Source organism: Urtica dioica, chromosome 8 (assembly GCF_054948205.1).
Source record: "Urtica dioica subsp. dioica isolate 48M chromosome 8, U.dioica_male_clone48M_v1_H2, whole genome shotgun sequence".
Lineage (NCBI taxonomy): Eukaryota > Viridiplantae > Streptophyta > Magnoliopsida > Rosales > Urticaceae > Urtica > Urtica dioica.
In genome coordinates this window covers 14,236,534-14,259,303 of record NC_142763.1, presented here as the reverse complement: position 1 = coordinate 14,259,303, position 22,770 = coordinate 14,236,534, and the positions used below count along the sequence as shown (strand labels likewise).

The following is a 22,770-nucleotide window of genomic DNA, read 5'->3' as shown; positions in this document are numbered from 1 at the left end:
TTTATATGTAATTAACGAGTGACATAGTGAGACTTAAGAACTAATGATGTATAATAAAAGTATAGAATATAAAAAAGGAATTTCAAATATAAGCTAACTCTCGGAAAAAAAATAAAACTATCAATTTTAGTTTTAGATAACTTTATCTTTGATAGTTTTTCTGACCTAGAAATTATTGACGAACTAGAACTAAATTTGGAAGAGTTTATTAGCTTTAGACAACTCTAAGAACATACTGTGAGAAAGAAGCTTGAAACTAGGCTCTAGGAATTAAGATGAAATGAAAATGTCCAAATAATAATATGAGCAAATTAGTAAATGAACAATATTAAAACATGAAACAAACATTTTTGGATTTAAATTGATTTAGACAGCAGTCCTGGAATTAAAACTAAAGTCGGTATTAGAGAAATTTTCTTCATAATTTCCAATAAAACTGAAATCCCCAAATAAGAAAGAAATGAAAAATACCAAAACTAAAATGTAGAAATATCTGCACCTGATTACAATTGTGGTCTATAAGTACAAAATAAATAGATAAATAAAAATCTTACAAACAGAAATGGCACTTCTATGAAATTGTATTTCTTTTCCATCCCCCAAAGAGGCTAAGAATTTTCCTTTTCTCCATAATCTGCTATTCCATTTTCCCTCATCTTCGTCACACCATGAAATGGCAGTACGTGGAATATCAACAGACGCTTCTTGAATTCGGTTAAAACGAAACACAACCAGAAAAAAAAGGAACAAGAAGAAGAAGAAGAGACACAGAAACAGAGCAAACTGATACAGACAACACATTTATGTCAATCCATGGCATTCACAGCTGTTTTATCCGCTTCTTCTTCGTCCATACCTATTTTCCATTCGGATTCTCACTCCAACAAGGTACGCAAAACCACTTCTCTCAATTGCAATCATTCAGGCCTCTCAACAACAACAACGGCTAGTATTAGTCCTAACCCTAGCTTGACTTCGGACCAATTAAGAAACGAAACCGATAATGCCGATGCTAGCAAAACGACCAAAACTTTTACCTACAGTAGAGCCACGCCTTCAGTGAGATGGTCTAAGCTCAAGCTCTCCGAGCCGGCCTCCGATAGTGTTCATGGCCATGACAATCCGATGCCAAACCAAGCCCGTTTCGCAGTTGTCTCTCCCGACCCGGCCCGCGAGGAGGTCGATATCGAGAGCCGCGAGTCTTTGGAGGACGACGAGTCAAATGCCTTGCCCAGCCATGGGCCGAGTCAATGGCTCACTCGGCCATTGGTTGGGTCAATGGCTCACTCGGCCATTGGGCAGCTCACTCGGCCAATGGCCGAGTGAACCCTCCAGCCACCAAGGCAGTTCACTCGGCCATTGGCCGAGTGAACCTTCCAGCAGTTCACTCGGCCAATGGCCGAGTGAACCCTTCAGCCGGCCATGTAGTTCACTCGGCCATTGGCCGAGTGAACCTTCCAGCAGTTCACACGGCCAATGGCCGAGTGAACCTTCATCTGGCCAGGACTCCTCACTCGGCCATTGGCCGACCCAACCCTTCAGCCGGCCAATGGCCGACCCAACCCTTCAGCCGGCCAATGGCCGACCCAAACTTGCTCACTCGGCCAAGGGGTCTTCAAACCACCCCTTAGCTGCCTATAAATACAGGGGCCGCTCCCCTAGTCGAGGTAATCCATTCTTGAGTACTGAAACGCTGTCGAACTCGTACCTCGCTCGTTTCTCTCAAGTCTCGGCCTCTAAACACCCCTAAAACCTCTATACTCCACCTCAATCCCACTAATGTTGAGCGTCGGAGAGGTAAACAGGGGCACCCTCCCTGTTTCCCCTTTGTAGTTCACAATCTCTTGTTTGCTTTTCAGGTATCGAGACGAGGTGAGCTTCACCCACAGCTAAGGGACGACTTGGGATACCAAGTCCGACACGCTCGAGCCGGAGTGAGACCACTTGGTCCGGCCTTGGGTCTAACCACTCTGGGCTCCTAAATAGTTGTCCAAAAAATCAGCGACAACAAAGGTTATCAGAGATATGGACTCTGTTCGTGGGATGAACCCACAGGCCATTTCGTCGATCCTCGTCAAAGGCGAGTGTTACGATCACGCCGCGAAAATCTTGAGGCAGGCCATCGTGAACGGGTACGAACTTGACCGGGAAAACATGTTGTCTATTCTCAGCTCGTACAGTTCATCGGGGAGGCACTCCGAGGCTCGTGAATTGCTCGAGTTCTTGAGAGAACACGCGACCGGATCCACTCAGCTCGTAGCCGAGGCGCTCGTTGTCATTCTGTGCAAGGCGGGCAATTCGACGAAGCTTTCAAGGAGTACGGTGAGACAAAAGGGTTCCATTCTTTCAGCAGAGGCTCAACCATGTACGAGGCCTTGATTCAAGGCTGTAAAGAGAACGAGCTCTTTGGCGAGGCGTCCCAGGTCTTCTCCGACATGAGATTCTTCGGCGTCGAGCCTTCCAATTCGTTGTACGAGGCCATGGTTCTCATGTATTGTAAAATGGGTTTCCCCGAGACAGCTCATTGTCTCCTTGACGAGGCGGATGAGAAAGGCTTACTCGCCGAAGGCCAAGTAGTCCCTATTTACGTCTGTGTCATCGAGGCGTATGGGAAAGCCAAGGTGTGGCAGGTTCCGGAGAGCTTGGTGGGACGTCTTAGACAGAGGCATGAAAAAGTCGACCGGAAAGTGTGGAACGCTCTGATAAACGCTTACGCCGAAAGTGGATGCTACGAGCGGGCGAGAGCGATTTTCAACACGATGATGCGCGATGGTCCGACGCCGACCGTGGATTCCATGAACGGTTTATTGCAAGCGTTGATCAACGACGGGAGATTGGAAGAGCTCTACGTCGTGATCCAGGAGCTTCAAGACATGGGGTTCAAAATTAGCAAAACGTCGATCGTCTTGATGCTCGAAGCCTTTGCTCAAGCCGGGAACATGTTCGAGGTCACGAAGATATACAACGGAATGAAGGTGGCGGGGTATTTTCCCACCATGAATCTCTACAGAGTTATGATTACGCTGTTCTGTAAATCGAGACGAGTGAGAGACGTCGAGGCCATGATAACCGAGATGGAAGATGCGGGATTCAAGCCCGATATCTCGATATGGAACTCCGTTTTGAGACTCTACTCGACGATCGAAGATTTCAAAAAGACCGTCCAAGTGTACCAAACAATTCAAGAGTCTGGAATCAGCCCTGACGAGTATACTTACAACACTTTGATAATAATGTACTGCAAAGTCAGTAGGCCGGAAGAAGGGTTATCTCTGATGAACGAAATGAGAAACAAAGGCTTGGAGCCAAAATTGGATACGTATAAAAGCCTGATCTCAGCTTTCAGTAAGCAGCAAATGTTCGGTCAAGCCGAGGATCTCTTTGAAATGCTACGATCAAGCGGACATAAATTGGACCGTTCGTTTTACCATACCATGATTAAAGTTTACAGGAACTCTAAGGACCCATCGAAAGCAGAAATGCTCGTGGGTATGATGAAAGAAGCGGGTATGGAGCCCAATTTTGCGACGATGCACTTGCTTATGATTTCGTATGGAAGCTCTGGGCAACCTCAAGAAGCGGAGAACGTTCTCGAAAATTTGAAAGGCACCGGTTTGAATCTCGATACACTGCCGTACAGCTCCGTCATCGATGCTTATCTAAAGAATAAAGATTATGACAAAGCAATCGAAAAGCTCAATGAGATGATTAACGAGGGTTTGGAAGCGGACCATAGAATATGGACATGCTTTATTAGAGCAGCTAGTTTGGTTCTGGAAACAAAAGAAGCAATTAAACTCTTGACTGTTATAAGCAATACCGGGTTTGATCTTCCGATAAGGTAATAGGTACTCTTTTTTTGAAATGCCCATGAGTTTCCCGTATAAACACATTTTTTCTGTATTTGTAATTTTGTTTCTCGTTTTCGTTTCTCAGGATTCTGACGGAAAGATTTGAATCAAAATCGCTGATTTCGGATGTAGATCAGTGCCTCGAAAAATTACGTCCTTTGGATGACGATGCAGCCTTTAACTTTGTCAATGCTTTAAGAGGATCTCTTGTGGGCGTTCGAACTCAGGGCAACTGCCTCGTGGGTTTTTCAGCTTGCAATCAAGAAAGGAATCTATGGGCGCGATGTGTTCAGGTTGGTCTAGGCTCTTGACCATATATATATATATATATATATATATATATATATATATATATATATATATATTTCTTTTCTCTGAGGGCTTTTGCTATGCAACAAACATAATAGATTGGGAGGAGATTCTGGGACCTTGTGGCTCTCGTCATCTTGTCCAGAATTTAAAGACCTTTAAGATCTGATTTGTTTAGAGACAGGCCTGTCCTATTGCGTTGTAATTTATTGGTAGAAATGTTTAGATCTAGTGGTTGATTTTGTCTCCCATAATTCTCAACTGTATCAGTTCACTGGTTGTGTATACTTTCGCTTTGGTTTTCATTGAGCTCTTAGGCTCCGTTTGGAACCCGGAAAATAGGAGGGAAAGGAAAATAGAAATCCCTCCTATTTTACTTAGGTTGTTTGGATTGATGAAAATATTGTAGAAAAAAAATATGATGGAAAATGCGAGAGAAAGTGTATAACTAAAATGAGAATTTCATTTTCCTTCGAAAATCAAAAGGAAAATGAGAATCTCTCCACATTTGTCTATGAGGGGATCATATTTGTCTAGGGTAAAATGTAAAATTTTTTAAAAACAGGCAAAAAATGTAAATTTAAAAAATTTAAGGGGGGCTAATTAAAAAAAATCATGGTAAAAATGAATTTTTTTTAAAAAAATGGGTTAAAAGTGTAAATTTTTTAGGGTAAAAATGTAAAACTTTTTAAAAATGGGCAAAAAATGTAAATAAAAAAAATTTAGGGTGGCTAATTAAAAAAAATCATGGTAAAAATGAAATTTAAAAAAAAAAAATGGGTCAAAAGTGTAAATTTTTTAGGGTAAAAATGTAAAACTTTTTAAAAATAGGCAAAAAATGTAAATTAAAAAATTTAAGGGGGGCTAATTAAAAAAAATCATGGTAAAAATGAAATATTTTTTAAAAAATGGGTTAAAAGTGTAAATTTTTTAGGGTAAAAATGTAAAACTTTTTAAAAATGGGCAAAAAATGTAAATAAAAAAATTTAGGGGGGCTAATTAAAAAAAATAATGGTAAAAATGAAATTTTTTAAAAAAAATGGGTCAAAAGTGTAAATTTTTTAGGGTAAAAATGTAAAACTTTTTAAAAATGGGCAAAAAATGTAAATAAAAAAATTTAGGGGGGCTAATTAAAAAAAATAATGGTAAAAATGAAATTTTTTTAAAAAAAATGGGTCAAAAGTGTAAATTTTTTAGGGTAAAAATATAAAACTTTTTAAAAATGGGCAAAAAATGTAAATAAAAAAATTCATGGTAGTAATTAAAAAAAATCATGGTAAAAATGAAATTTTTTTAAAAAAAATGGGTCAAAAGTGTAAATTTTTTAGGGTAAAAATGTAAAACTTTTTAAAAATGGGCAAAAAATGTAAATAAAAAAATTTAGGGGGGTAATTAAAAAAAATCATGGTAAAAATGAAATTTTTTTAAAAAAATGGGTCAAAAGTGTAAATTTTTTAGGGTAAAAATATAAAACTTTTTAAAAATGGGCAAAAAATGTAAATAAAAAAATTCATGGTAAAAATGAAATTTTTTTAAAAAAATTAGTCAAAAGTGTAAATACTTTAGGGTAAAAAATGTAAATTTTTTTTAAAAATGAGCAAAAAATGTAAATAAAGAAAATTTGAAGGGGAGAGGGCTAGAACCCACCCTCGACTTGAGTTAGCTCCGTCCCTAGTCTCATCGTTACTTTCCCGTCAATTTTCTCTCATATTTTCCATGACTTTCAAACACAATTAGAATTTTGACTTTTTCTATTATTTTTTCTTACATTTTTATTTTCTCTATTATTTTCACTTTCTCTCTTATTTTCCGGGTTCCAAACGGAGCCTTAGGGTCTTTGGAACCAGGAATATGCCAAGGGAAAGCGGAAATTTGAAGGGAAATGAAATGGGAGGGAAAATGAAAATTCTCTTCCGTGTTTGGAAGTCATGAGAATAGGAGGGAAAATGAAGTCATGTACAAATTTGGATGGATTCATTTTCAACTCGATTTCCATAGAACCTGGAACCCCTATTTAGCTATACATTTTCTCTCCCTTTTTCTTTTTCCCTCTTATTTTCCCCAAACTACACAAGGAAGATAAGAGAGATTCAATTTCCATGTCCATTCTATTTTCCAAGTTCCAAACAAACCCTTACCAGTAATAGTATACGCTAAAAATATAAAACTAGATTTTTTTCCCGCCTGTTAAATTTAACTCCTTGGTTTGCTTGTACTTCAGGGTCGCTGATAAGGATTAGGGTGCCGATTTCAGAAAGTTGTCCGCTGGCTCGTCGCTCGTTGCTCTTACATTATGGCTTGATCACATGCAGGCAAGTCGGGTTTCTCTGAACTCAACTGTAATTTCGAACAAAAATCTTGGATTAGCTATATGCTATTGTACCGCGTGATAGGATCCGAGATAATTAAGATCACAAATGCAACTTTTATTGATAATAAACTTGATGATCTCGGCCTAAAAATCGAGAAGTAGGTCAATCCCTCCGTCTCGACTCTAGACCCACACTAATGCTCTACTTATTATATTATATATATAAAGGAGAAGAACCTCATTTACGCACTGTTTTTTTTTAATAGAAAAAATAAGAGATTGGACCCTAAACACAAGTAGTGTTCATTCGTACCGATTTTTTTTATCAGAAAGATTAAAATGTCTCCAAAAAAACTTTAAATACATTTTTTTTTTCAAACTTAAATATTGCTAGACATGTCTCCATATATTTCTTCCTCCAGACTAAAATGTATTAATTATTCCGCAGCAACGCGCGTGACATTTTGCTTGTACCAAAATAAAATAAAAAAATCCACAATATTTGTGCAGGACGCGTCGTTGCAGGGGTTCCCAGAATCCCCAAAGTCGGTGGTACTGATAACGGGATCGTCGGAGTACAACTCCGTATCGTTGAACAAGACGCTGAAGGCATGCTTGTGGGAAATGGGGTCTCCTTTCTTGCCTTGCAAGACACGGAGCGGGCTCCTCGTGGCCAAGGCTCACTCCCTCAGGATGTGGCTCAAGGACTCGCCGTTCTGCCTCGACCTTGAGCTCAGAGACAGCCGCTCGCTCCCCGAGCTCAACTCGATGCGCCTCGTCGATGGCTGCTTCCTGAGGCGCGGCCTCGTCCCCGCTTTCAAAGAGATCACCGAAAAGCTCGGGCCCGTCCTCAGGCCCAAGAAGTTCTCCCGCCTCGCCATGCTTTCGAACGAGAGACGAGGCCAGGTCATCGAGGCCGACATCGAGGGAAAGAGGCAAAAGTTGGAGAAGTTGAGGAAGAAGGTTAACGATGGTACGAGGGAATCGCTGCCTTCGAACTCTGCTGGGGCTGGGTTAGGACGTAAAGCGGCGAATTAGGTAAATTGTGCTAAATAATAAATTTATTTTTTTTGGCCTTATTCCAATGTGGACGGCTCGTAGATAATTGAAGAAATAGAAAAATAGGTCGAATCCTTTATTGACGCAAGTTCATGGGAATTTTAGATGTTCAATACTAACAATAAATGTGTGATTAGGATATTATGGGAATACTAGATTTTAAGATGAATATCTATCCACCACCAAGTGTGGATTGATTCAGTGAAATGAAGGACTCAATGTAGAGAGCTTCATACATGACACCAACATCTTAGCCATAGTATTGCAGATGACATTAATATCCTTAAAAAAGGACGCATTGAAGTTGAAGCAATAAGAACTCTTGAAGACAAAAAGCTAATAATAAATCATCACCAACAATCTCTACAAAAAGAAAACTCATGAAAGCCATCCTTGCTTGCGAGGGGCTTCAGGCAAGATAAAAGAGACGTTGAAAGCTACCGGTTTCATAACGTACATAGGTGGACAAGATTGATGGAAAAAAGATAATCAAAATATAAAGACACAATGTTAGACATCATCTTTGAAGAGCGGCTTCAAGTTCGATTTAACTTATTCTTCCCTTTTCTCGGCCGTGAAACCTTCTGATGGAAAAAATATTGATCGTTGCCAGCAATACTTATCTGCTTTACAAACATTTCGGTCCGTGTCTAGTTCCATAAGCCGAGACATTTACTAAGGAGCGATGACATACAAGCCGAGAGTTGCCATGGTTTCAAAGTGGAAGAGAAGAATATCGAGGGCTTTGTAATCTTAAACTGAATTATTCAAGTGATATAGCATCTTCGCTGGGAAAAGATTTGCCGACGCATGGGAAATCATTGCTTGATTTAACTGCATGATAATTTTCTGCTGAATATTCGTGCAATTGTCCTACATGAATGGTTCACCTTTGCATGTAATCTATCAGAAGGACGCGAAATTTGTAGGAATCAATATCTTCAACTTCAAGTAACTCAACCTTGAAACTAGGTAATCTTAACTGAACAACATTATAATTTATGATAACATATTCTATTTCTAAAAATAAAAGAAAATAAACTTTGAAACTAGGTAATCCGCACGTAAAATCTTGTGATTATCAAACACTAAAAAAAACTATAAGTCAAGAGTAAGCACTAAGAAGCAACTTTCATAGTCGTCATTATGAACCTCCGACTCGTTTCTCTATCCTACAAACTCAAAAATCCTATAGGAAACGTAATTCTTGAACTCATTATTCAAACGTCTGTTCCATTGATAATCTCATTATTACTTCAGTTTTAAATTTGTTGATTTTTAAAACGACACAAAAATGATTATGAGACCAAACTCAAGTGAAATTTTAAAATGATTTCAAATTCTTCTTATAATTATACGTATCATATCATTTGTTTAAACTTTTAGTTGTGCCAATCTCAAATTTACGTAGGCATTTACAAACTCAAGTTTGTGTACAAAGTATTCATCTTCAATCACTTGAGAAAAAAAAAATTCATAAAAAAAGTAAAAAGAAAAAAGAGAGATTAGATGTATTTTGTCCATCACTTTGGAAACATGGCGGAACACTTTTTTTAGCGAGGTGACGAATGGTTCTCCGGGTAGATAATGAATTTGAAAGCACTGGAATTACAAAACGACAAGCAAATCTCATGATTCCCAAACAAAAAGAACCCTAACATCAAAGATATCAAGAATCCTTATGGCTAACTGTTCAAGATACTATGGGCCCTCTACGTGATATTCTCTTGGTTTAATTATCTACAAATTTTTATTTTTATAGTTTTATTTTTCTATATTTAAATTATGCTATTACGTAATATATAAATGATTTGCAGTGCTTTTAAGAAAAGAGGTCTTTGGTTAAGATATATACTCCTCTTTTTTTTTTTTTTTTTTTTTATATCTAATTATATATATTTGTGTTATATTTATCTATCATGGTGTTATAATCCTGGGGATACATTGAATAAGTGACTGGATTCTAATTAGAATATTTTCTTAATAATCCAGATTCTGATATGTTTTTAATTACTTATAATTTTTTTCTTCGTAATACATTAAGTAGATAATAAAAATTCTTATTGTAATAATTCAATACTCGTATTTGTACTTATTTATAATTTTAAAGTTTAATAATTTTTATAATTAATTGATTTTCATACATCATTAATTACAAGCTTTTTTTTATTAGGGAAAATATTAGCCTTTTATCAATACCCTTTTACTTAGTAACACGTGACTCACACGTGCAAATATAACTGACGGAACGTGACCCAACATAGACGGAAGGACCAATCTGTAACAAACATGAAGATTAAGGAGAAAATATCGATATTTTAAAGATCGAGGGGCATGTTATCTCAAGTGCTATAATTCAGGGGGCAATCCTGTCATTTATTCTAATTATAAATGCTCTATTGTTGCGTTTTAAGAACTGACTAGCATTAAAGAAAATATAGAGACATAAGAGTCATAACCCATTTGGACCTCCTATATCACGAAAATAGCCCAGCCAAAGCAACAAATATATTAGAATTCCACAAATTTCTTTGCACATCTATTAACTATAAATCTATTTCCCAAGGAAATTAAAGGGAAAGTATCATATGACCCCGTGTTTAATCAAAATACCACGTTTATCCCTATAATTTTTATGAATATCATAAGTGTCCTTAAACATTTCTATTAATATCAATTATGTACTTTAGCATACATATTTAACATATCAAAACCCTTTTTTTAATAAGATTTTGTTGATTTTTTCAAAATTAAAAATTGAGCTACTTATTGACATATCTTTTTTTTTTATTATTTTTTCTATTTACATAGTGCATGAATAAAAACAACGACGGTATTTAACGAGCTTTTGACTTTCTTTTTTTTAGACTCGGAAGATCGTTCTACGAACAAGTCATATAGAGGTGAATAAGCGATGAAGTCCTAGTTAGCTTAACGGGTTTTTTGTGGGAATGTCTTCTTTGGTTAAGCTCATTTAGTGACTTAGAACGAGATGGATCATAGTGTTTGGCTTTTTCTAAACAGGGTTCTAATGGATATCCATGATCGGGTCGGCTTTTTAGGTCGACGTGGCTCATCCTAATCTTACTTCATTTCGGCTTAGATTAGTGTGTAACTTATTTCGCCTCGATTAGGAATTAGAGAAGGTTCTAGTGTGTTGTGGGTGTTTTCAATCAAACGATCGGTCAAGTTGCTATCCAAGGTTACCTAAAAGGTCGAGACATGCATCATTCGGGTCAAATATGGGAACTCTAGAACTCGACAAATTCTTTCTCACCTAGTAGTTCATGAACAAATCTCACCTCTAAAGCTAAGGCATTACAATATCATCGGCAAGCAATATAACAATCAATCAAGACACTTCACACCAATTTCTACCTAAAAACCTCAAAAACAAATAAATTATCCTAATATATACAAATCCACAAAATAAGAATCCCCCCAAACTTAAAATCTACATTGTCCCCAATGTAGTTCAATGAGCACAAATGGGAAGAAAATTTATCTTGCGGGGGTGGTTGAACTCCCCTACTCGTTGCCGTCGCGCTCAGGCGGCGGTGGATCTTCTTTTATGCGCTCTTTTTTTCTCCAAACCTCTTTGAACGGTTTCGGCCAGTGTCCTCGCCATGTCTTGAATGTAGACTTTGGCTTTGCACCCTTATTCGTGCCTTTTGTTGATTTTTCCGGAGGAGCACGTAGTGGTGGTGGAGGTGGCGGAGGTGGCGGAGGCTCCGGAGGCGTAAGAGGCTGGACTTCAATAGTCTTGAGGACATAGACTTCTTCTATCTCATTTTCATGCTTTTGGGCTTTGTCGATCCTAAATGTCTCCTCCTCGTTCTTCATGTGCGTCGTCAACTCGCATTTTTGCACGTCGATGCGAGCACCACACGTGGCTAAGAAAGCCCTTCCCAAGAGTATGGGAATCTCGTGGTTTTCGTCCATGTCGATGATGTAAAAATCGGCCGAAAAAGTAAATCCTCTGACTTTGACAATGAGGTCTTCCACAAAACCGCTCGGGTGCCTTACGGTCCGATCTGCCAGTTGGAGAGTGGTACGCGTGGACTTTAGTTCACCCATCCCGAGTTTATTGAAGACGGTCATGGGCATGAGGTTGATGCCCGAACCTAGATCGCATAAGGCGTTGTCGATGAAGACATCTCGTATGGTGCACGGCAGCGTGAATTGGCCTGGGTCCTTCAACTTTGGCGGGAGCTCTTGTTGTAGAAGCGCGCTACTTTTGGCTGAAAGTGCCACCGTGAGCCTTTGCGGGAATGGAATTGGCGGCTCATAAATATGGATCGACGAGGGCAGCTTAGGAGCTTCGGTGACAGAGGGAGCCTCTTCTTCTTCTTTCTTTGGGCCCTCGATGATCGCAGCGCATTGATGTGAGATGGCGTTGCAATGCTCCCTTGGATTTACTTCGGAGGTGCTTGGAAGTGTACCTTGGGGCCTTGTGTTGAATGAAGCAGCCATCTGTCCCATTTGTGCTTCGAGGTTGCGCATCACCGCATCTTGATTCTGCATATACGTCTGCGTTCGGGACATGAATGCTGTGAACATCTCCTTCATTTCATCCTTAGGAGCGGGCTGATTTTTTTGTTGTGGCTGGAACCCATGTTGGTGTTGTTGCTGCCCTTGTTGTTGATTTTGGAACCCCCGGGGCGGTCCTTGATTCAGGAACCCCTGTTGATGTTGCTGTTGTTGTTGAGGCTGCGGTTTCCATGTTAAATTTGGGTGGTTGTTCCGTGCTCCGGTGTAGTTGTTGGAGTTCTGGAACGTTGGACGATTGTAGTTCCCCACAAAATTTGCATTCTCAGATTGAAACTCGTTTGCGTTTGGGCAGTCGTCGATGAAGTGAGGCCCGTTACACCAGAAACATGGCTCCGGTGCTGAGTGCACCGCATGGGCTGTGGCTTGCATCTCCTTCAACTGCTTCTTAAGTTCCGCCAATTCAGCCGTCACTGCTCTAATTGCTTCCACATTAGGTGTGGATGTCATGGCATTCGCGGATGCTGGGGGTGGCTTCATGATTCGCTTCTCCACCGGGCATTGGTCATTGCCTCGTGCCAGCTCGTTTAGGATTTCCTGGAACTCTGTGGGTGTCTTAGTTAGCACCGTGCCTCCTGCCGCGGTGTTCACCAAAGTTTTCGTGGATGAGAGTAGCCCGTAGTAGAATATCTGAAGCTGGATCGGAAGGGTGACTCCGTGGTGTGGGCACTTTCTCAGCATCTCTTTGAAGCGAGCCCATGCTTCGTGTAGAGATTCGCCTTCCCATTGTCCGAAACTATGTATCTCGTTTTGTAGTCGGGCTGTCTTCTCGAACGGAAAGAACTTGGCGAAGAAGACATTGCAGAGGTCTTCCCATGATTCAATGGAGTCGACGGGTAGCGACTTGAGCTAAGACTTTGCTCGGTCGCGTAGAGAGAAAGGGAATAATCGAAGACGAATGGCATCAGTACTGATATTATGGATTTGGAAAGTATCGCATAATTCATTGAAGTTTGCGATGTGCTCATTCGGATCTTCATTGGGGGCTCCCGAGAATTGATTCTGTTGAACCATGTTAATCATCCCCAATTTGATCTCGAAGCTTCGATTCCCTTCAACCGATGGATTCTTGATCGCCGAGCGATACCCTTGGACCGTGGGTTTCACATACTCCATGAGTGGTCGTTCGGGTGCAGGTTCTGCCATCATTGATTATGTCTTCTTTGCTTGTCGATTCTGTTTGCAGGTTTTCTCGATTTCAGGGTCGATCTGAAGAAGACTCGATTCACCGTCCTTTCGCATGCACCTTCACAAAAGCAAAAGAGAACACGAAACTAGATGAGTACAAAAGAAATAAAAGAAGTTCAAATAGTAAACTAGTTGATCTAATCTTTAATTAAAACAAAATTCCCCGGCAACGGCGCCAAAAACTTGTTGCGATTTTTCCGTACGCAAGTGCACGTAGTCGCTCAAGTAGTAAAGTTCGTAAGTACGAGTCGATCCCATGAGCAAAATGTTTGATTAAATTGACAAGATTACTAGCACGAATTGAACTCGATGATTTGAAGATTGTGATGGTTATCAAAACGAACGAAAATTAAAAACAATTAAAATACGAAAGATTACGATTATGAGAAAGCAAGAACTATGGCTTCACAAGTTATTCCTATGGTTTGGATTCGGGAATTACGCACAAAACACACACTCTTATGTTTGCTAATCACGCTCACGATAATGGTAATCTAAGATTTCTCTCGAACATCTAAGAATCTAAACCAATGCCGGTCTCCACCCTCATAATGATGGCCTCCCTCATAACGACGGCCTCCCCCTCATAATGACGGCCTCCACCCTCATAATGATGGTCTCCCTCATAACAACAGCCTCCCCCTCATAATGACGGCCTCCCTCATAACGACGGCCTCCCTCATAATGACGGCCTCCCTCATAACAACGGCATCCCCCTCATAATGACGGCCTCCCTCGTAACGACGACCTCCAGGCAGGGTCGACCTCCAGGCCAGGCACGACCTCCAGGCCAGGCTCGACCTCCCGTTAGGCTCGACCTCCAGGCCAGGCTCGACCTCCAGCCAGGCTCGGCCTCCAATCAGGCTCGACCTCCAGCTAGGCTCGACCTCCAGCCAGGCTCGACCTCCACCTCATGTCTGAAGGGGGAGCCCGGTTAGATGACGGTTTTACCCCAACCCATCATCACATCTCTATAAATACCTCCATTTTTCCCATTTGGAGGTAAGTTTGCTCACACTTACAAAACCTCTGGTTCTCTCTTGTCAGAGCTTCTCTCTCTAGAACTTTGAAGCACGACACCTAGACTAATGTTGAGCGTCGGAGTGCCCGCCGGAGGAAACCCCTCCGCGGTCTTTTAGCTCACGTTTCTCTTTTTTCTCAGGTGACGAGTCGTCGGAAATCCTTTTCCGGTACGGCGGAGGTACAGGTGTTGGGACAACTTCTCCGTTCGACCACCGCGCGGTCATAGGGTCAGGTCCTAGACCGAACCGCGGACCGATTTTCGTGTTGATCCATTTTCAGGCATTAACAATAGTTATTACATGAAAGTTTTAATTACATACTTCTTTATTGACCATAAAAGGGGAAATGTTTAGTTGTATGCCCTTAAATTTTTAATTTTTGAACTAGACCTGAAGTTTTCTTAAGATAAATTCTTCACACCGGCATCTGCCCAATTTATGATATTATAAACGAGCATATATATATATATATATATATATATATATATATATATATATAATATACATAGTCCCACTATATATATATATATATCAGGCAACTGTTAATAAGATATTATCAGGCAAAATGTATACAGTCCCACTGTATCTCAATGCTATAACTAACCAACATATGACATAAAATTATAACAAAATGCACAATCATACCGGCCCGATCTCATCCGGGGCCCTAGGCGAATAAAAATTTTGGGGCCTTTTGATAACAATAAAAAATTAAATATAAAACAAAAAATTATAATCAAGGTTTTCATTCATTAAAACATAACACGCCTAACACTTTTAGATGCAAAAGTACTAATCAAATTCGTATAATCAAGTTTCTCGACCATATCTTTTTCAATAGACAGAGTAGCTAACCGCTCAATCTTTCTTGCGACATAGTTGAACGAAGATAAGACTTGATCAATTTTAACTTTGAGAAGCTTCTTTCTGCATGGGCAACCGTGACCGGTAAAGTTAGCATAATTCTGTAAGCGATCCACGCATTTGGATAAATGCAATCCAAGTCTTTAATGTAATTCAAAACATCTATTGCTTTGTTTATATCTTCCGGGACACTATGGCTCAACATTTCCAGTTCCTTGAAGAGATCATTCTTGTCTAAATCTGAAATCTCATTATGCTCCATCGATGATGCAAGATTGTCGCAGAAACTCTTTAAAGTATGTTTATCGGCGACCTTTAATTTCTTCAGATCAAATAATAGCCCGAACTGTTTTTCAAAATCCTGAAACTGTACAAACCTACTGACAAAGATAATTATGACAATAAATTATGAACAAAAATATTTGTTGATATAGTAAGTGTTGAATAGTAAGATTAAATAATCTAACCTGGTATGGAATGACGATATAGCTTGATCAACAATGTAGAAAAAATAGTTAATTTTGAAGGACTCTTCCTCGGATTGTGAGAGCGCGTCACTAGCGTTGTCATCAAATTGTCTTTTCCTTTGTACTCTTCGTTTTTCAATGAACACGGGCTCTATATCCATCTCAATTGCTATCGTTGTAGCTTGTAATTTAGCTTGATCGTATCCAATTTCCCTGTATTGCTTCAAAAAGCCAAGTAGACTTTCTAATTCTTTGATGGCAACATCCATTCGCATATCTTTAGTTTGGAGAAATTTGCTCACGTTGTTAACAACAAATAACAGATCATGCCAAATAATTAATGCCAACAAGAACTCATAATTATGGATATTGTAAACGGCTAAAGTCTCAGCATCACTTTTTGTCTTGGCATCTTCATTACTATTTGCCAAAAACATTAAAGCTTCTTTTATCTGCGGGGCTTGGTATCTTACTGCTTTAACGCTATCAATGCGACTTTCCCAACGTGTTTCCGACAATGGCTTGACAGTGAGACCTTTCACATGATCATTAAAGACTTCCCATCTCTTCGTAGAAGCTGAGAATAATGTGTATATTAGTTGTATGACACCGAAAAATGACACAACTTTTGGACAACAATTAGCCATATCACAAAGCCACTACAAGAAATACCACATTTAGCGACGAAACTATTAGCGACGACTTAATCGTCGCTAATAAATCGTTGTTAATCACCCTTTTAGCGACGATATTATCGTCGCTAGTTCGCGGGGATATAATTAGCGACGATAAAATTGTCGCTAATTATTTGTGAATTCATTTAGCGACGATAATATCGTCGCTAATAATGTAGAATTAATTTCGACTTCTAAAGAGGGAAAAGTCCCTCCAATTTAATTAAAACGAAAACATTTAGCGACGATATTATCGTCGCTAAATAGTTTTTTATCGTCGCTATACAATTAGCGAAGAAATAATCGTCGCTACATGTTTTCGAATTTCGACGAATTTTAAAGAGGGAAAAATCCCTCCCATTAAATTAAAACGAAATGATTTAGCGACGATAAAATCGTCGCTAAATATGTGAAATTTACTAATAGCGATGAACAAATCGTCGCTAAATGTCTGGCGATTTAAGTTCTTTTAGCGACGAAATGAAATCATTTAGCGACGAAAAAATCGTCGGTAAATGTCTTTAAATACCAGATCGCGACCCAGCTTCCCCATTTCTCTTTCTTTAACCTAAATCGATTCTCTCTCTTTTTCTCTCTCCCGCCGTCGCCGTGCCCTCCTCCGCCGTGTGCCGCCGACGCCAACCGTCGTACCCGGTAACTCTCTCTCTCTCTCCTCACTTCTCTCTCTCGCTCCTCACATCTCTCTCCTTACCGGCCTCTCTCTCTCTCCCATTGCAACTCCTCCGCCGCGCTCCGCCACTACTCCGCCGCTCCGCCGCCGACGCCGTAGCCACTTCCCCGCCGACGCCTTCATTGGCCGCTTCCCCTTCTCTGGTCGCGCGCTATCCCTCCCCGTACGTGATCGGTAAGTTTTTTTTTTAAACTTTATATATATATATATATATATATATATATATATAAATATTTGTTAGTTATAGGATTAATTAATATATTAGTTATATATATTAGTTATTTATATATATAGAACTTTAGTTATATATTAGTTATAAATTTATTTTAATTAGTTATATTTACATAATTTATATTTTTAGAATTATATATTTGTTATAAATTTTATAAATATTTAAATTATTTTTGTTTACACAAATATTTAAATTAGTTATAAATTTTAATATTAGTTATAAATATTTATATTTGGTTAAATTATGTAAAAGCATGTAAAAACAATTAGTTAGTTTATGTAAATTAAATGGAATTGTATTTAATTGTTGTTAGAAATGATTAAAAATGTGATGGATTATGAATTTTAATAAGCGAACCACTGAGGTTGGATTTATTGTTAGTTTTAGGATGTTTCTATGCAGGTTTTAAAGTTAAAGGCTTGATGCCGGGTTGTTAAGTTTATAGGGGAGGTTCTGCCGAAATTTCGGTAGGATCGTTAAATTATAAAATAAAATCCGAAAACTACTAAATTTTGAAATGTTCAATCTATAGGTAAAATGAGTTATCCAAATAGGAATTGGATAATCGAGGACCAACGTTTAAGCGTTGAGTTTGCGGCTGGCATGACAGAGTTCATGGCAATGGCCCGACAACACGTGAATGTCGAATGACGAGTTAAGTGTCCATGCAAGAGGTGTAACAACGTGTTGATGCAAAAAATTCCTGATATAGAGAATCATCTTTTATCAGAGGATTTAAGAGGAATTACATGAGGTGGAACTTTCACGGGGAGGAAGAAGATGACGTAATGCAGTATCAGACGGATTACAGAGGAGGAGGGATGTTTGATGCTGTACACAATATCTTAGATCACAACGACGTAGATGGTGACGATGACAGTATTGACCCGAATGCAGAATACTAGAGTGGACAGTTCGATGACCTTTTCAGCGACCTGAACACAGAATTATGGCCGGGTTGTACGGAGTATTCGTCACTCTCATTTGTTGTCACGTTGATGCATTTGAAAGTGATGAACAAGTGGATGAATAAGTCGTTTGATCAGCTACTGAAAGTACTGAAAAAATCTCATCCGATCGGCAACACGATTCCAGAGTCACACTATGAAGCAAAGGCGAAATTGCGTCGATTTGGTATGGGTTACGAGTCGATTCACGTCTGCAAACACGATTGTGCGTTGTTTTGGAAGGACAACGCCAATCTAGACGAGTGTCCAGTTTGTAATGAGAGCCGGTGGCTGAAGAAAGACGGTGGAAAAAAAGTAGCGCACAAAGTGTTGCGCTACTTTCCACTGAAAGATCGACTTAAGCGACTGTACGCGAGTCGGCACACAGCTCTAGAGATGCAGTGGCACGAGAATGAACGCATTAAGGAGGATGGTGTACTGCGACATCTTGCAGACGGAGCAACGTGGAAGGAGATCGACCGAAAATATCCCATGTTTGCGGCAGAACCGAGGAACGTCCGATGGTTTCAACCCATTTGGTGACATGAGTTTATCGTACAGTATGTGGCCGGTAGTCTTGACTGCGTATAATTTACCGCCGTGGTTGTGCATGAAAACATCGTACTTGATGTTAACATTGCTTATACCAGGTCGTAGTGCGTCGGGAAAAGACATGGATGTTTTCTTACGACCGCTGATTGATGAGCTGAAGGAATTGTGGGAAACCAGTGTTGTGTTGAGAGATGGTTCGACCGGTGAGCTATTCAGGTTGTTTTCCGTACTTCTATGGACGGTGAATGATTCTCCAGCGAGAAGCAGTTTGTCGGGATGGAGTGGTCAAGGGTACCTTGCTTGTCCGACGTGTAACAACGACACACCATCTTTCAAGGCTCGAAACAAGATTATTTACTGCGATCATCGTCGATTCTTGCCGTTGTTACACTCGGTGAGGAAGAGCAAACTGTACAAGGTATGAAATGAGAAACGACCACCACCAGTGAGAAAATCAGCGAGCGATATACTTCGAAAATTGCGATTAGTGGGAGATGCAACCCCGGGGAAGCACCCTGACTTCGGCGGGAAGAAACGAAAGCGCGATGCGAGTGAGCTGAATTGGACAAAGAAAAGTATTTTCTTCGAGTTGCCGTATTGGTCGAGTCTTACGCTGAGGCATAACCTTGATGTAATGCATATAGAAAAGAATGTATGCGACAATCTTCTTGGTACCTTGCTGAACATCGAGGGGAAGACGAAAGACACAGATAAGGCGTGGTTGACTTTGGCGGACTGGAACATAAGGCACGAGCATCATTTGTACCAAGAAGGAGATAGATGGATGAAACCGCCTTCGTCATACACTCTGACACCTTCAGAACGGAAGCGGTTTACTGAGTTCTTGAGATCTGTCAGAGTGTATGACGGGTTGACGGGTTTGAAGTCTCACGATTGTCATGTGATTATGCAGCGCCTATTGGCTCCTGCTATTCGTCTTTTTCTGGATCGAACAATTCGAGATGCCATAATAGAGCTCTGCAACTTCTTTAGACTTATTTGCTCTAGAACACTTGTAATTTCAGACATTGAGAATGCGCAAGAGGATGTGAAGCTTATATTGTGTAAGTTGGAACGAATTTTCCCGCCTGATTTCTTCACAATCATGGTTCATTTGGTAATGCATCTACCGGAGGAGGCAATTAACGGAGGTCCAGTTCATATGCGGTGGATGTATCCATTTGAGAGATACCTTGGAACGCTCAACAACTTTGTGCGTAATCGAGCTAGACCAGAGGGTTCAATTGCCGAAGCCTATGTTGTAGACGAAGCATTGACATTCTGCTCAAGGTATCTAGAAGGCGTTGAGAATCGTTTCAACATGCCCCAACGAACAGACGTCGCGTCTAACTTCGAAGGTGTCGAACCGGAGTTATCGGTGTTTCAGTCATCAAGTTGTCGGCCTTACGGGAAGATGACCACGATACGCTTAGATGAGAATATACGATTGCTCGCTGAGTGGTACATCTTATGAAATTGTCCCGAAATTGACTATTTCATGAGGTAAATGAGTGAAATAAATGAACTTGAATTATTTATACGAAGTGATGTATTAAATGAACATGAATTTTATTTCAGTGAACACATAGATCTCATGGAATTAGAAGGTCGGCCAGATGTTGAAGAAGCGCATCGACTTGAGTTCCCAAAATGGTTTTGGGAATAGGTATTTGACTAATTAACTCAAAGAATATGATTAAACTCGCTTCGACACTAACCGACTCGTTAATGGTTGTATGTAGGTATTTCGCATGAGCCAAGATGGATTATCCGTATCCTCCGAATTATATGCATTGGCATTGGGACCACATTTCGCACCACAGACGTATCCGTGTTGTGTAGTGAACGGAGTTAAATTTATCTCCCGTCAACGTGATAGCAGAAGAACGACTCAGAATAGCGGGGTGTGTGTACCAAGTGAAGGAGGTCACGACTTCTACGGTCAAGTATAAAACGTCATTGTCTTGACGTATCAGAACAATTGTCGTGTCGTCTTATTTCAATGTCGTTGGTTCGGTGACCAAGATCCGAGGAAAAGGACACGCAACGACAATAACTTGACAAGCGTGTATGTGGCAAAAGAATGGTACAAAGACGAGCCATTTATTTTGGCAACTCAAGCGAAACAAGTTTTCTACTTGGAAGATAACTTGAATGGTCCTGATTGGCGAATTGTCGAAGAGTGTAATCATCGAAATGTGTGGGATCTTCCTGATATTGACCTCATTCTTGGTCAATCTTCGTCTTCAGTTCAGTTGTCAGTAGAACCGTCAGATTTAGATTCACTGTCGACGCGTCATCAGTCTGCGATACCAGAGCCCGTGAGCAACGCAGTGAACTTGTTGGAAAATATTGAAGAAGAAGAGTTTATCGATGACGAAGAAACTGAGGACGAAGAATTGATGGAAGAAGATGATTTGTCAAACGACGATGATTGATAGTATATAACGTTTTTCATTTACTTACTAAACTAACTGATTTAAATCATTACGAATGCATAACTAAATAAAATTTGTTTTGAATTTCAGATGGCTGCGGCTACAGGAGCTGGAGGCAGCGGAGGCGGGGATGACTTCTTAGCACGTCTCCCGAATTATTGCCAGTCGACGCATGTACGTGATGGCGTCGAAGAAGAAGACGAGGATATCGAATTGGCCGTGCGTGGGCCGACGGTTGGGCTTCGATCTGAGCGTGCACGGCGCCCCGGGGTGAAGGAAGTCGTTATTTATAACGAGGAGTTTCAGTCGTTCTTGCAGCCAGAGCGCGAGATGGATCCGGATCTCGCGACGTTCGCGAACACGCTCGGGTTGGTCGTCCGAGACAAGATCTCGCCTACGGTCCCAAGGTGGACGAATGCGAACGTGGGGCCGGTGAAGGAGGCCGAGATCCGAGCAGCGATTCGAGACAAGTACGACATTCGAGTCGATGGTGATGCAACCGGGAAGAAGAAGGCGATTGTCGATGCGGCAATCATTCGAGACGCGAAGACTCGTCTTCGCGATTGGAGGCATACCTTGCGGTCACGGTTCGACATCGACTGCAAGAGTAGCGTACAGGTGGCGCGGTCGCTGAAACCGAGGACCGTTTAGCTCGACACCGAATGGGAGACGCTGATACAACGATATACGAGCGATGAGTTTAAGGTAATCAAATCATTTACGTTAAATATGTGTTTACCCTTTTATTAAACGATTTGTTATTTACGTGTACGTTTACTTATATTACAGGCCATTCAAGCGAAGAACAAGGCGAATCGCGCGAAGAAGAAGACAAAGACTCGACAGGGGATGATTGGGTTCTCAACCCACTGCATGAAGAACGTAAGTTTTATGTTTATATGATACATCAAATCGTTAAAATTATCTAACACTTGAAGTTTTGTTTACATGCAGAAGAGCACCGAGACATGCGCTTTCGAGAGCTTGTTTGCGAACTACAAGCGCCAACATCAGTCCGACAAGTCCAAATGGCTGACTCCTGAAGCCTCCGCACGTTATGTAAGTTTACATTTACTTTTCTTATTTTTCGATTAATATATACTAACTAGTTAATTATATCAGGATCGACTGATCGATAGGTTCAACACGTTGCGAGCGGAGGCTGAGCAACAAGGAGCGGACGTTGATATTTCCGTCCTAGAGCAGCAGGCGATCCGCGATATTATGGGTTCGCGGACTGATCACTTGACCGGCGTCGGACGTTTGGTGCCACAGGGAGCACGGATGGCGGCTGAAGTCGCCGAAGTCTACGGTTCGGAGGCTGGGACGTCGCAACCAGGATATATCTCGCATGAGGTGTTGACATCGACCCTCGCTGCGTTCGCCGAGGCAATACAGAGTCAGGTGCCCGGCCTCAACCTGAGCTCGTTTACGTCTCAATTTCCACAGAGTTCGCAGCACGCTCCTTCATCCCACAGCCAGCAGACTTCGACGGCCGGCGTCCACACTCCGACGGCCGGCGTCCACACTCCGACGCCCGGTGTCCACACTCCGACGGGCGGCCAGCAGAGGAATCCCGACTCTAGCGAGCAGAGGACTCCCGACGCTAGCTAGCAG

The 22,770-nt window shown here is 40.7% G+C and overlaps 1 protein-coding gene and 2 pseudogenes across 2 annotated transcripts; 1 reads left to right on the top strand and 2 right to left on the bottom strand.

The window, feature by feature from the left end:
- The first annotated feature begins 813 nt into the window (after nt 1-813).
- On the top strand, nt 814-7,532 carry LOC149388392 (pentatricopeptide repeat-containing protein At3g18110, chloroplastic-like; annotated as a pseudogene). Its single transcript, XR_016300643.1, has 5 exons — nt 814-1,195; nt 2,003-3,841; nt 3,937-4,144; nt 6,382-6,472; nt 6,982-7,532. The product of XR_016300643.1 is annotated as a pentatricopeptide repeat-containing protein At3g18110, chloroplastic-like (transcript).
- A 3,526-nt stretch (nt 7,533-11,058) lies between these two features.
- LOC149388391 (uncharacterized) lies at nt 11,059-13,224 on the bottom strand. Its single transcript, XM_089622414.1, has 2 exons — nt 12,990-13,224; nt 11,059-12,887 (listed from the first exon to the last, which is right to left on the bottom strand). The coding sequence occupies exons 1-2, from the start codon at nt 13,222-13,224 to the stop codon at nt 11,059-11,061; spliced, it is 2,064 nt and encodes a 687-aa protein (XP_089478540.1).
- Nucleotides 13,225-15,040: 1,816 nt separating this feature from the next.
- On the bottom strand, nt 15,041-16,266 carry LOC149388390 (uncharacterized; annotated as a pseudogene).
- Between the last annotated feature and the right edge of the window lie 6,504 nt (nt 16,267-22,770).